Here is a 16,310-nt window from a genome sequence, read left to right on the forward strand (position 1 = left end):
GTCTGATCAAACGGCGTGCTTTCTATGAACTAACACGCATTCTCAAACTTTGAACTTTTTCTCACTTGTCGCCCACGCGCCGGCTCCAGTCGAGCTTCCGCTACCATACTCGGCACATCTCGGTGCCTCATGTGCATCGGTCTTCCACAACGCATCAATCTGAACACACCCGCAGCATGTTGAGCTTCCAAAACCGCAATCGACACATTATGGTGTCTCACCCGTGTTGGCCTTCTGCGTCGTGATGGATCGCGCTCAACCACAACGTGTCACCTTCACGCAGCCTCCCGAACAGCCGTGGTTGCCACATCCCCTGGAGGCACACTCTCCTGGAATACTACAGCAACAACAGCTCGTTTCAGGCATTGCCCCGACGAACTCAACTCAACCTGTTCTTCCGAACATTCTACAATGCTTACCAACGCTGCCGCCGTTTAATCCTGACAGCACTACAACCTGGTTCAAAATTGCAGATGAAGTGTTCGACCATTACAAACTCGACGAGTCAACCAGGTTTCTGTGCCTCATCACCCACCTGCATGACCAGGAGGACTTGATTGCTGACGTGGTCGATGCCCCGGACTCATCTACCTGGTACACACTAGCCAAAGAGGCAGTTCTACGACGGCTTGCACGCTCAACTGAGGCAGCAATACAGCGAGTGCTCCACGTCGAGCAACTAGGCAACATCAAACCTTCCCAGCTCTGGAGACGGCTACGAGCCATGGTCAGCGCCGATCTATTCTCTGACACAGCTCTCCTCACCATCTGGTCAGATAAACTAACTCCTCGCATCCACTTTGCTCTGGCTCAAAGGCCTCCTGAACCTGTCAAGCAAAGAATGATGATTGCTGACAAGCTACACGATGCATCACTGCTCCACTTCGCCAGCCACTGCCTACCTGACAAGTCTCAGGTTCAGGTTCATCGCCCTGTGGCTGGACACGGCCGGGGCTGTATTGTGCCGACCGTTCTGCTTGCTCCGGGAAGCAGTAAACAAGCAACTGGGACGTCACCAGCTCTTCCCGCGGTCACGCCCCCTCCTGCAACCGAACCTGCTGTGGCCACCAAACCTCAAGCACCGCCATTGGCAACGAATTTCCTGCAGGAAATGCAACCGCACTACACATGCTGTTACTTCCACACACGGTTTGGTGAGGCGGCACGGAACTGCAGACCACCCTGCTACTTCCCAAACGCCAATCGCAGGTAGGTCCGGGTGCTGCCTCCTGTGCAAGACATGACAGGCACCCCCTAGTGCTCCATTCTGTCTGGGAACAACCAGATAATAATTGTGGGTAACCTTACATTAAAGAGATTTTGTCGGGATCCTTTTTCCTAGTGGACACAGGCGCCGATGTTTCACTGCTGCCCAAGTCCTTAGCATCTTCACACACCCACCCTCATCATACTTCACTGCAATCCATGAATTCAACTGAACTACAATTCTTGGGTTGAACTTCACACGTCATCTCACTCTCCACAAACTGCAAACTCGAGTGGACTTTTTTAGTTTGCGAAATTGATGAACCTATACTAGGTATTGACTTCTTATGACACCACAAATTTTCACTGGACCTAGCGTGGAACACTGTGTTTCACCATCCATCCACGAGTCACTTCCCCTGTGCTCCATTGAGCAACCCCCCGCCCGATGACATATCGGTCTGGGCTCATCTCATCCGTACATGCTCGTCTCTGTTGACGACCTTACAAGAAACAATGCACAAGTGCCTTGTCGAACTTGAAAACGTCGCATGCCTATGCAAGGAGCTCTCCCTCCGGCTCCGTGAAACTCAGCTCCAGATCTCCGAAGTAGCAAAGGAATTACAGACACTGCAGCAATGACAAAGCAAGGTCAGTAAGTGCACCAAATCTGCTTGTAGTCCCAGAAATCGAGCCTCCATGTGCTTACCTCCCGCTACCCCTCACCACTGTGCTATCAAGTCCACAGGGCCACAACCCCCTAACACGGCAGCGTTTGACACTCGGGCGGACATGAGTGCGCATGCGCGATGAGCATAATATGTTCCCAATGTGACAGCTCCTACCCCTCCACTCGCAGACAGCACCTCAAACTATGCAACTTCGGCTCCTGTGTGCCACCGTACGTCCGCCACTGACAACACAAACAGTGCACTCGCGACTAGCGCTTCGCCAGCGACCGCGCTGCCACAGGCCGCGACCTCTGACAATGGACTCACTAACGGTTCACGAGCTCTACTGAGTTCACCTGACCTTGGTGCCACTGCTTCGGGCCGGCAGCCATCTTGTCGCATTGACTCCTGGGACACCTTGCCGCCTCGGCTCTCGTCGGATCCGCTGAGTGGCTCCGAACACCACGACCATGCCTCGCCCGCCCTGCCCGCCACACATTGTAAACAAACCGTCTCCCGCACTCTGTTGTCACCAATGGCATGGTTCACAAACTTCGCCTCACGCCAGGTCCCCCGATCTCCAGTAAACCACATCGACTTTGTCCCGAGCGCCTCTCCGACCTTAAAACGCAGATTTCTGAACTTCTAATCTCCGGCGTCATTGAACCCTCTGCCAGTAGCTGGTCTATGCCCATTCATATGACACCCAAGAAAGACGGGTACTGGCGCATGTGCAGTGACTACCGTCAACTAAACGCATGAACAATTATGGACACCTACCCCATACCCAATATTGCCAACTTTACCAGTTCCCTCACAGGTGCGACCACATTCTCTGTCATTGTTTGCAAACGGGCCTACCACAAGATCCCCATGGCACCTGAAGACATCGAGAAGACAGCAATCACCAACCCAATCTGGTTATTTCAGATTCGATTCATGCCCTTCGGTCTGAAAAACGCAACCCAGACCTGGCAACATTTCATCAAGGAAGTGCTATTCGACCTAAAATTCTGCTTTGCATATCTTGATGACATTCTTGTGTTCATCTCCTCTGTCGAGGACAACATTTGACATGTGCAAACTGTGATGAACACACTTGCGGCAGCAGGCATTGAGACCAACCAGGAGAAATTGCAGCTACATCAACCCACTGTCACTTTTCTTGGTTTTCGGGGCTCTGCCAATGGCATTTCGCCACTTCCTGAGAAAGTACACCAATACTAAACCTACCCAGACCTGCGTCATTCAAAGAGCTCTGGCACTTTCTGGGGATGGTTAATTATTATCGCCGACATCTACCTCGGGCTGCGGAGATTCAGGCTCCACTGACGGACGCCTTGGCAGGCACCCATACTTATGGATCTCGGCCCATTCCATGGACCCCTGCTATGACTGACTCCTTCGCCACCCTCAAGAAACTTCTTGCCGAGGCCTGCACCATCGCGCATCCTCATCCCAATGCGCAGCTTTTCATCACCACAGACGTGAGCGATACTGGCATCGGCGCTGTCTTTAGCCAGACTATCAATGGCCAGACTTCGCCTCTGCAGTTCTTCTCATGCAAGCTCACCAATGCACAACAGAAATATTCCGTGTTTGACAGGGAGTTGCTCACGGTCTACAAAGTGATCAAGTATTTTAAGACTGATGTTGAGGGATGCCCTTTCTATGTTTTAACGGACCACAAACCCCTAGCTGTGGCCATTACAAACCCGCCAGCGGACCCGCCTCCTCGCCACTTCAGATACATGGACTTCATATCTCAGTTCACCACCGATGTTAGACACAGAAAGGGTGCTGACAATATAGTTGCTGATTTCCTTTCACAAGTTGATGCTGTCTATTCGCTGTTAGACCTCTCTGAACTGCCGAACCTCCAACCTGCTGACGAGGACACACAAAACCTGATTTCAGACTCTACCTCTTCACTACACTTCGTCCGCACCACCTTCCATGGCATTTCTGATGAGATCTGGTGTGACGACAGTACGGGCACGTTACATCCCCTCATCCCAACCATGCTCCATCAAGCTGTCTTCAACGCATTGCATAATTTAGCCCACCCTGGTGTTCGTGCATCTGCCTGCCTCATAGCAGAGCACTTTGTGTGGAGAAATGTCAACAAGGATTACCAGCAATGGGCAGGCTCCTGCATCACGTACCAACGATGCAAAGTACACAAGCACACATGTGGATCACCTCACACTTTTCGTTATTTAGCGTCAACTGCCACCTGCCACACCATACAGCAATCTTTTCTAATTCGCTTTGCAACTGATACTGGTCTTCAGATAACCTTACTAGACAGTAAATTACAGCATCATCTGCAAACAACCTAAGAGAACTGCTCAGATTGCCACCCAGGTCATTTATATAGATCAGGAACAGCAGAGGTCCCAGGACTGCTCCTTCAAGGACTGCTCCTCACCACCAGCTGACCCACTCCAATGGGGCTTGGTTCAGCCACAATGCCTATTCTACATTACTTGTTTCCTTATAGGTTTGCTTGAGACCAGTATTTGCATCACAACCTCAGGTCCGAGATTCCAGGGGATAGGGTTGCAGCTACCCTGAGCTTCCCATTACCTTGGACATCTCCTGTGTCAATCCGTGGAAGGTTCACCTTCTGTGTGGCCACCCACTGTCTCACTGTCTTCAAGTTCACACCATGGTATTCCCCCACAGGGAGAAGTGATGCAGAATCTGTAGCCACTGTCAAGATGGCTTCACCAGCTCTTCCTTAAAGGCAAGTGATATTACATCTGGCCATATGACAGTTTCCATAACTACACTTGCAGCCTACGGACAGCCTGATTTCAGTACCTCAGGCACTTTTATATCCAAAGACATTCACAATTATGACAAGTGCATCACATGTTATGGACACTTCAGTGTAGATCACTAACAGGTGCAACCAGAGGGCACCATTACTGCCCTTGTGCAGTGCATGCATCAGCAATGGCAGTGCTGCAACCAAGGGGACTAGTTTGCATCCAGAGGTCACGTGCCTGCCAAGCAACATGGATATCTCTCTGCCTGCTGCATATTGAAGTCACAGCTCAACCTCCAGCAGACAGTCTCTTCAGAGCTCCAGGCTTAATGCCGGCCACTTCGAGAGGCCCACCTGTTGCAGCTCTCACCAGCTCCTGCCAAGTCCCTGCAGGGCTACTGTCAAGCCTCTGCAGAGCTTACGCCAGCCATTCCCTACAGCCATGCCTTTTCAAGCTCGATAGCTCCTCCAACTGACAACCAGCCTGGGCGCCTCATCTTCACTGTATTGTGACATCGCTCCAGTAGCCATTGGGGGTGGAACTAACCCAGTAAGACTTGTGCCCAGTGCTGACCATTGTGACCAGTCTGCATATGTTTGAACTGTGCTTAATTGTATGGTCTCTAAAAAGTGTACCGACTACTCTACCTGGGTTTCATTACTTAGACATCAATTATTTGAGTGCAGCTTTATGATTAAATAAATAAAACACGGCTCCTCTAGAGACTATGTAGACAAAATTAGACTAATTACAGAGTGCACAAAGGGATTTAAGCAGTCATTCTCTCCATTCCTCCTAGCAACTGGAAGAGAAAGAAGCCCTAATTCATGGTACATGGGAAATACCCTCCACCATGAATTTAACAGTGCTATGCTGCAAATGGCTGTAGATACTAATGTAATCCATTTTGGTAATTTCTGAAGATCAGTACCAATTGCTTTCATTTTTCCATTAATCATAAGAAATCATACTGCCTGAAGTTTGTATCTGCTAATGTACAAGATCATTTTGAACTGTAATGAAAGGAAAGCCTTGCAGAGCACAGAACTGGTGTAATAACACATGGACTAACACTAAAACAACATAGAGTAACTACTATTTTAGTTTTGAAAGTAAAGTAATGAACAGGTCAAGCTAGACAAGAAGATAGCAGCAGTGGCCTAATAGTCAATTATGAAATCTGGAATAACTCTGCACATACGTGAATAGTTTTTGAGAATGATAAAAGTGTCAGTTTTTAAACCATCTTACAGTGTCATTATGAGGTGACAATTAAAGTAGTTTAGTTTTTAGGTATTAAAAGTCTGTTTTACGTATTCCAATTTCAACCTTCACAATCAGCAATCTTATACCTCAAAACAAACCAATACTAGCAACTTAATCATGAGTGCAGGATTAATGATTACCTTGCACATTACAAAATACACAACCAGGAAAGATAGTATTCCATAATACTGTAATTATTAATAGAATCCATAACTGAACTATTTTGTAATACACTCACTGCAGGTTTGCTGCGATCCACCATACGAAGTCCTTGGTCAGAAACTTCTAGGATACAGGAATGTGGCTTGTGCTTTGGTGTATTCCCACTGCCCACTATCTTTTTCACTGCCTGGCACAACACTGAATTGCCTTTGTGGCACTTTGTTTCAACTGAACCAAGGTAACCCAGCAAATAACGTTCTCGTTTAACTTTTGGTGTGCTGGGATCAAAATCACTGTAATCCACATCAACTGCATATGCTGAAGGGAAAATACCTTGCCTTCCAGATCTCAGATTTACACCTGTAAAATAATATAATAATTTTAATTATAATTACAGCTAAGAATGATTATTATAAAAATTTTAAAGAAAATTGTAGCAGTGTACAATTTTAATAAATATACCTTGGAGAAGAGTATTCAAAACCAAAAACAATTCTGCACATGCTGATCAACATCTTCTTAACAAAATACCACCAAATATACACAAGCTGCGAGACAACAAAATTGAAATGGTAATGGGAACTTGATGAAAAAGATAGCCCCTCTATAATGATGAGGAGTTCATTGTATGACGGGGTAAATTACATAATAAGTTAAACGTGATATGAACCAAATGTTGGGTAATGAAAGCAATATAACATGTAATGTATATGTAACCTTGTGATCAATTTATTTTCCTTAAAGAAATGACTTTTACGCTGATCATGTCTCATGCAACAGCAGTATTATTTCCAGACAAATAAACAGATTTGATTATTTTCTAAGCCTTTTAATGAGCTGGAGTTTAACAGTTCTGTAATAGAGAAAAGCAATATTACATTAAAAGGTCAACCAAACTGATGTTCATTGTTTCAAAGATAAAATTATTCATGTATAAAATAAGACACACTAAGACTGGTGTTGATAGAAGTTGAAATTAAATGTGAAAGAAACAAAATATCACCAAACATTAAAAACTTTCAATTTGCATACATTATGTCATATGGCACACATAAGATGATAATCAAACCCATCACAATGTAACACACTGTAGCATTAGCTATGACTGTGGATGAACAAATGATATGAGGATTGTCTTTACATTTAGTGTATGGCAGTACTAACTGTGGTTTCTTATTTCATCCTTTGTGTGTCCATTTGCTTGTAGTTTGGGCTATGTAGTACTAGCAGTGCAGATAAGAAAATGGGCAAAGGTGGGGAGCAGAAAGCATTCTGTGTTCTTGATTTTCACAAAAGAATTCAACTGCAATGATGTCTTATCATTTCTGGACTAAATCCATAATAGATCCTCACAGGACAAGTACATTTGGAAAGAGTAAACAAGCTGTATTTGTAAACAAAAACTGAGTGTGTTTCCATTAACAGCTGTAAGAGGAATTGTGCACATCTATGGAAGATTCTTAATGAGTCCTCATAAATCCATGCACTGAATTAGCTGATATTTTGCTACTCTATAGAAAACCATTTGGAATGTGTTACAGAAATGTTTGTTGATACATTTGAGACAGGCAGCAAGAATGTTGTCAAAGTCCTTTAAGTCTGAATATTGTCAAAGGCCTTTGAGTCTTCTTGCATGTATATATGCAGAGTAGTAGAAGGAGATGGTTTCTGTGGAAAAATAGATTTTAGTGATAATGTGACTTTGCACATTTCCAACTGGGAAGACACGCATAATATATAGATTTGAGGATGAGAAAGTAATGACCTGTTCTTGGGACATAAACACAGTTCACCAAAACTCATTGTGTTTCTTTCATTTTCAACCAAAATGCTTGTATGCCATTTTTCATTGTTGAAATCACTGACATAGTCAAAAAATCCAACATGCTACAGTACCTCTTCCCACATTGAAAGAGGGCAGAAATAATGCAGTAGCTGTCATGTTCTTTCCAGTCTCACCTCTTATGATATCCTCTTACAGAGTTTTATGAAGGATGATGCATCTGTATTGTAAGTTATTTGTCTCTAAAAGCAGCTAAATTGAAGATAAAACTGAAAAAAAAAACCATAAGAGAAGGGAAAGGAATCTACAAACAAAGTTACAAGCACTTTGATGAACTTCTCAGTTTAAGGTTGACACAAGGAGCCTTATTGATGAACAACAGCAGGAGCATTCCTTCACCAGTTAGAGTAGTGAAGACTTTCCTGGAATGACTGAAAACAGCAAAAGAGCTAGAACAGACAAAACACTGCCAGATAAATGAGAATGATAATAAGTTGGAATAATTCTTCATAAAAATGATGATGATTATCTGTGAGAAAGTGGAAATGCCATAATACTGGAAGGTAAGAGTGGCACTCAATAAGTAATGCAACACTTTTTTCCTGAAAGCAGGTTGGTTTTCTTCAGGATTCCATTACACCATATTATTCCCCACTCTTTTGGCTACAACATCCTATGTTTCTACATATTCTCCATTCTATGTGAAGGCCTTATGCTGCCTTACTGGTTGGACTGTATGCCTGTGTAGCACTCCTCTACTGGTCAACATTGCAGCCAACATCTTGTCACATCAATAACTTCTCAATCATCTGTGTACTGCTTCCAATGATGTGCATCCTTCATTGTACCCAACAGATGGAAGTTACAAGGTATAAGATCTGGGCTGTAGGGTGGAAGAGGAAGAACAGTCCAGTGAAGTTTTGTGAGCTCCTATTGGGTATGCAGACTTATGTCAGGCCTTGTATTGCCATGGAGAAGGTAAAGTTCATTTGCATTTTTGTGATGATGAACATCATGGAGATGTTTCTTCAGTTCCCTGATGGTAGCAGGTAGCACAGTAGATTTCAGAGTTGATTGTTGCACCATGGCAGAGGACATCAAACAGAATAACCCCTTCAGAATACCAGAAGACCATCATCATGCTATTCAGATCAGACTTCACAAAATCCTCACTAGGATACCAACTAATCAGGAGGAACTTTAAGGAAAGAGGATGGGGAGTGTACAAGGACAACACACGAAATGCTGGGAGTGCTCCTCAAGACACATTTTCCTCAATGTACTCTGACAGACAACATAGACCAGAATGAGATCCCTGTAAGATATCAGTTTTCAGGTATTTGAAGGGAGAACTGGGAATCTGCCAGAGAATGTGTTGATCATAGTAAAGCCCAATGGGCAGTGGGAACATTCCAACCGTTCAAGTCACCTGGCGCAGATGTAATTTTTCCAGTGCTCCTGCAACAAGCAGGAGTGAACTTAATTAGATTCCTATGCAGGTTAATTAGGGTTAGCCTAGCAGCGTGAATCATTCCTAATGTCTGGGGGGCAGTGAAGATAGTCTTCATTCCAAAGCCAGGGAGAATTGATCACACCAAGGCCAAGGATATGGGACTAATCAGTCTGTCCTCCTTTCTTCTTAAAACATTAGAAAAACTGGTCAACATGTATGTTAGGGAGAGTAGGTTAACTGGGCTCCCTTTACACATAAATCAACATGCATACCAACCACAAAAATTGTGTGAAGCTGCACTCCACCAACTTGTTGGGAAGGTGGAGAAAACACAATGTTTTCAGGAAATAGCTCTCTGCATCTTCTTGGACATTGAGGGGGCTTTTAGCAACATGACCTTCGAATCCACAGTTAAGGCAGCAGAGGTGCATGGCTTGGAGACCACCATTTGCAGGTTTATTAGAACCATGGTTAGCGGTAGAAAGATAGAAGCCATCATGATGCAAGAAAAAATGGTAATCAACACCACCATAGGCTGTCCACAAGGAGGGGTCCTGTCCCCTCTACTGTTGAACCTTGTGTTGAATGAACTCATTGTAGAATTAAACTCTAGACAGTACTTTTTCCAGGGATATGTCTTAGTAATACTTGACAAATTTTCAAGTACAGTCAGAGCTATGGCACAAGGAACACTGAACACTGTGCAAAATTGGTGCAGGAAACAGGATCTAAGGGTCAGTCCTAAGGAGACTGTTGTAGTACCATTTATGAAGAAGCAGATCCTACACACATATTGGAATCTCAAGCTTCTCGGTGAAACTCTACCACTGAAGGGGATAGTGAAATATCTAGGGGTGACCCTGTTTGGTGATGTAAGCAGTAAAGCTGTAATCGAAAGTGTGGACTGTCTTTGTGCCACTTGATGGATGATGTAGCAGCATCTTTGGTTATGTTTAATGACTTTCTTTGAGTTATCTCCCTAGTTTTCTCCTGAGTTTTTGTTTCTTGGTTTTTGCAGTCTGAAGTAATAATTTGTATAGTACTTACAACACCTCTATTCAACTGAGGATAATAGCATCCACAGATTTATTTAAATTTATTGGTTGGTTTATTTAAATAAATAGTGATGCATACTCATTTTGGATTGTAACTACATTTCAGTCTGGTCTATGGATGTCAATAATTGCTATGCGTCAGTAAGGAGGATATAGTTCGCTTGATAAGGAGAATATATGTGAGGTATTCTTAATATTTTTTAAGTTACAGTCTGCATTGAGGATTGAGCATGCTGTTTCCCTGCTATACCGTACAGTAATTGGTTGCACATGCTTATATTGAGTGTAATTTCAATAAATTTCATAGTTCCTCAGAGAGAAATTTTAAAGATGGAGAAAGCAAATGTGACTGACTATAATTAGTGAAAGTAGAAACTGCAACAGATACAATGACTGAGAGCACATCCCAGAGATTTGAGATAAATGAAAAGAAAACTCGAGATGTTTTTGGTAGGTATATAACCAAGAAATGATACTAAACTAGAAAAACTGTCAACAAATGCAGTTATAGTAATTCCCATGAACTTAATACAGAGCAGTGAAAGTGAAATGTTCAACTTCACCACACAAAAGCAGTAAGCAATAGTTACAGGACAAGAGAGCTCAATTGATTCATCAGTTGCAACTTGAAAAAGCAGCTGTAACTTGAAAAAATGTTCTGGGAATGAAACCTTATGAAACAGAAATTACAGAATGAAGAACTAACTTTAAAATTAAGGATGAAGAACAGAAGAAAAATACAGGAAGTTTTTGAGTATAAAACAAGGTAATTTTTAACAGCTCTTTCTCTTGTTAATATGTATCTCAACTTGTTCCACTTCCTAGAAGGTTTTCCTTTACAATGGGGTTTATGGAACACGATGAATGAATGATTAAAAGAGGGTATGTTGGAGGCATCAACAAGAGCAAATTCAGTGGGACATTTAGCTTGCAAGAACAAGAGAGTAGGAAAGACAGTGACAGGAGCATGGCAGAAAGCAGAGTGGCAAGGAGGAAGGGGAAGGGTTTATTGGTGTAGAGAATGGATGAACAAGCTAGATATAATTAGCAAATAGTTCCACATACTACTCTGGTTGGTTGGTTGGTTGGCTGGGGAGCAAACCAAACAATGAGGTCATCAGTCCCATGATCTAAGGTGACAAAAACTAAGGGAGGAACAATACAAACAGTTAATGTGGTAGGAAAGTAGCCAAACATAGAGGCAAAAGGAATGTTGGTGGCAGCAGCAGAAGTAAAGAAGAGAAAGAGGGGGGAGGGGGATGTCACCTGCCCACTGTCTACCCTCAGGTGGGAACAAGGGTTGCAATCTGCCTAGCTTCTCTTCAGCATGAGTTTCGTCTTCCCTCTTTGTCCTTTCAACCTTTTTCTCTCCCTGAACATCCTTACTTGTTTACTTTTTTGGCCCAGATTCAGACGGACCTCTTTCAGGGCTCCTCTGCTGGTGTTCCATTGTTTGTTCCACCTGCATAAATGGGATTTTAGAAATGCTATTGTAGAGGGGGGTAGAGTAATGGCCAGATTGCAGCTTAACACATTTCATATTCGAAGCATTTGCCGTGATACCACTCATGTGCTCACCCCTTGGGTGCCATCCAACATCAGCAAGGACTGCCTGGCGTGCCAACTGTTGCCAGTTCTGATGTTCCAGAATGACAAGGAACCTCTCCTAGGCACACATTGTGACATATTAGCTCAGGTATTGGAAGTATAATCCCTATGTCTTCCCCCCATAAACCATGGACCTTGCCGTTGGTGGGGAGGCTTGTGTGCCTCAGCGATACAGATGGCCGTACCGTAGGTGCAACCACAACGGAGGGGTATCTGTTGAGACGCCAGACAAACGTGTGGTTCCTGAAGAGGGGCAGCAGCCTTTTCAGTAGTTGCAGGGGCAACAGGCTGGATGATTGACTGATCTGGCCTTGCAACACTAACCAAAACGGCCTTGCTGTGCTCGTACTGCGAACGGCTGAAAGCATGGGGAAACTACAGCTGTAATTTTTCCCGAGGGCATGCAGCTTTACTGTATGGTTAAATGATGATGGCGTCCTCTTGGGTAAAATATTCCGGAGGTAAAATAGTCCCCCATTCAGATCTCTGGGCGGGGACTACTCAGGAGGACGTTGTTATCAGGACAAAGAAAGCTGGTGTTCTACGGATCGGAGCATGGAATGTCAGATCCCTTAATCGGGCAGGTAGGTTAGAAAATTTAAAAAGAGAAATGAATAGATTAAAGTTAGATATAGTGGGAATTAGTGAAGTTCAGTGGCAGGAGTAACAAGACTTTTGGTCAGGTGAATACAGGGTTATAAATACAAAATCAAATTGGGGTAATGCAGGAGTAGGTTTAATAATGAATAAAAAAATTGGAGTGCAGGTAAGCTACTACCAACAGCATAGTGAATGCATTATTGTGGCCAAGATAGACACGAAGCCCATGCCTACTACAGTAGTGCAAGTTTATATGCCAACTAGGTCTGCAAATGATGAAGAAATTGATGAAATGTATGATGAGATAAAAGAAATTATTCAGGAAGTCAAGGGAGACGAAAATTTAATAGTTATGGGTGACTGGAATTCGAGAGTAGGAAAAGGGAGAGAAGGAAACATAGTGGGTGAATATGGATTGGGGGAGAGAAATGAAAGAGGAAGCCGTCTGGTAGAATTTTGCACAGAGCGTAACTTAATTATAGCTAACACATGGTTCAAGAATCATAAAAGAAGGTTGTGTACATGGAAGAATCTCGGAGATACTAGAAGGTATCAGATACATTATATAATGGTAAGACAGAGATTTAGGAACCAGGTTTTAAATTGTAAGACATTTCCAGGGGCAGATGTGGACTCTGACCACAATCTATTGGTTATGAACTGTAGATTAAAACTGAAGAAACTGCAAGAAGGTGGGAATTTAAGGAGATGGGACATGGATAAACTGACTAAACCAGAGGTTGTACAGAGTTTCAGGGAGAGCATAAGGGAACAATTGACAGGAATGGGGGAAAGAAATACAGTAGAAGAAGAATGGGTAGCTCTGAGGGATGAAGTAGTGAAGGCAGCAGAGGATCAAGTAGGTAAAAAGACGAGGGCTAGTAAAAATCCTTGGGTAACAGAAGAAATATTGAATTTAATTGATGAAAGGAGAAAATAAAAAAACACAGTAAATGAAGCAGGCAAAAGCGAATACAAACATCTCAAAAATGAGACCGACAGGAAGTGCAAAATGGCTAAGCAGGCATGGCTAGAGGACAAATGTAAGGATGTAGAGTCTTATCTCACTAGGGATATGATAGATACTGCCTACAGGAAAATTAAAGAGACCTTTGGAGAAAAGAGAGCCACTTGTATGAATATCAAGAGCTCAGATGGAAACCCAGTTCTAAACAAAGAAGGGAAAGCAGAAAGGTGGAAGGAGTATATAGAGGGTCTATACATGGGTGATGTTCTTGAGGACAATATTATGGAAATGGAAGAGGATGTAGAAGAAGATGAAATGGGAGATAAGATACTGCGTGAAGAGTTTGACATAGCACTGAAAGACCTGAGTCGAAACAAGGCCCCGGGAGTAGACAACATTCCATTAGAACTACTGACGGCCATGGGAGAGCCAGTCCTGACAAAACTCTACCATCTGGTGAGCAAAATGTATGAGACAGGTGAAATACCCTTAGACTTCAAGAAGAATATAAAAATTCCAATCCCAAAGAAAGCAGGTGCTGACAGATGTGAGAATTATTGAACAATCAGTTTAATAAGTCACGGATGCAAAATACTAATGCGAATTCTTTACAGACGAATGGAAAAACTGGTAGAAGCCGACCTCGGGGAAGATCAGTTTGGATTCCATAGAAATATCAGAACACGTGACGTAATACTGACCCTACGACTTATTTTAGAAGCTAGGTTAGGAAAGGCAAACCTATGTTTCTAACATTTGTAGACTTAGAGAAAAATTTTGACAATGTTGACTGGAATACTCTCTTTCAAATTCTGAAAGTGGCAGGGGTAAAATACAGGGAGCAAAAGGCTATTTACAATTTGTACAGAAACCAGATGGCAGTGAAAAATTCGGAGTAGGTATTAAAATCAATGGAGAAGAAATAAAAACTGAGAGGTTTGCCGATGACATTGTAATTCTGTCAGAGACAGCAAAGGACTTGGAAGAGCAGTTGAACGGAATGGACAGTGTCATGAAAGGAGGGTATAAGATAAACGTCAACAAAAGCAAAATGAGGATAATGGAATGTAGTCGAATTAAGTCATGTGATGCTGAGGGAATTAGATTAGGAAATGAGACACTTAAAGTAGTAAAGGAGTTTTGCTATTTGGGGAGCAAAATAACTTATGATGGTCAAAGTAGAGGGGATATAAAATGTAGACTGGCAATGGCAAGGAAAGCGTTTCTGAGGAAGAGAAATTTGTTAATATCGAGTATAGATTTAAGTGTCAGGAAGTCGTTTCTGAAAGTATTTGTATGGAGTGTAGCCATATATGGAAGTGAAACATGGACAATAAATAGTTTGGACAAGAAGAGAATAGTAGCTTTCGAAATGTGGTGCTACAGAAGAATGCTGAAGATAAGATGGGTAGATCATATAACTAATGAGGAGGTACTGAATAGGATTGGGGAGAAGAGGAGTTTGTGGCACAACTTGACTAGAAGAAGGGATCGGTTGGTAGGACATGTTCTGAGACATCATGGGATCACCAATTTAGTATTGGAGGGCAGCATGGAGGGTAAAAATCGTAGAGGGAGACCAAGAGATGAATACACTAAACAGATTCAGAAGGATGTAGGTTGCTGTAGGTACTGGGAGATGAAGAAGCTTGCACAGGATAGAGTAGCATGGAGAGCTACATCAAACCAGTCTCAGGACTGAAGACCACAACAACAACAACATATATATATAAAAACAAAGATAATGTAATTTACCAAATGTAAGCGTTGGTATGTTGATAGAGACACTAACAAACACAAACACACACACAAAATTCAAGCTTTCGCAACCCACGGTTGCTTCATCAGGAAAGAGGGAAGAAGAGGGAAAGACGAAAGGATGTGGGTTTTAAGGGAAAGGGTAAGGAGTCATTCCAAAGAGTGGAAAGACTTACCTTAGGGGAGAAAAGGGACAGGTATACACTTGCACACACACACACACACACACACACACACACACACACACACACACACACACACACACACACACACACACACACATATATCCATCCGCACATATACAGGCACAAGCAGACATATGTAAAGGCAAGGAGTTTGGGCAGAGATGTCAGTCGAGGTGGAAGTACAGAGGCAAAGATGTTGTTGAATGACAGATTAGGTATGAGCAGCGGCAACTTGAAATTAGCAGAGGTTGAGGCCTGGTGGTAATGGGAAGAGAGGATATATTGAAGGGCAAGTTCCCATCTCCGGAGTTCTGATAGGTTGGTGTTAGTGGGAAGTATCCAGATAACCCGGATGGTGTAACACTGTGCGGAGATGTGCTGGCCGTGCACCAAGGCATGTTTAACCACAGGGTGATCCTCATTACCAACAAACACTGTCTGCCTGTGTCCATTCATGCGAATGGACAGTTTGTTGCTGGTCATTCCCACATAGAAAGCTTCACAGTGTAGGCAGATCAGTTGGTAAATCACGTGGGTGCTTTCACACGTGGCTCTGCCTTTGATCATGTACACCTTCTGGGTTACAGCACTGGAGTAGGTGGTGGTGGGGCACCCTCCCAACTGACCTGCCTACACTGTGAAGCTCTCTATGTGGGAATGACCAGCAACAAACTGTCCATTCGCATGAATGGACACAGGCAGACAGTGTTTGTTGGTAATGAGGATCACCTTGTTGCTAAACATGCCTTGGTGCACGGCCAGCACATCCTGGCACAGTGTTACACTGTCCGGGTTATCTGGATACTTCCCACTAACACCAGC

General features: G+C 43.3%; 1 protein-coding gene across 1 annotated transcript in view; it reads right to left on the reverse strand.

Moving 5' to 3' along the window:
• Window positions 1-16,310, reverse strand: part of LOC126187605 (JNK-interacting protein 1) — an 89,597-nt gene that overhangs the window by 23,846 nt on the left and 49,441 nt on the right. The window contains exon 5 of the mRNA XM_049928794.1: window positions 6,156-6,439. Coding sequence (XP_049784751.1) covers window positions 6,156-6,439 — 284 coding nt within the window. The remainder of the gene's footprint in view (window positions 1-6,155; window positions 6,440-16,310) is intronic.

Source organism: Schistocerca cancellata, chromosome 5 (assembly GCF_023864275.1).
Source record: "Schistocerca cancellata isolate TAMUIC-IGC-003103 chromosome 5, iqSchCanc2.1, whole genome shotgun sequence".
Taxonomy (NCBI): domain Eukaryota; kingdom Metazoa; phylum Arthropoda; class Insecta; order Orthoptera; family Acrididae; genus Schistocerca; species Schistocerca cancellata.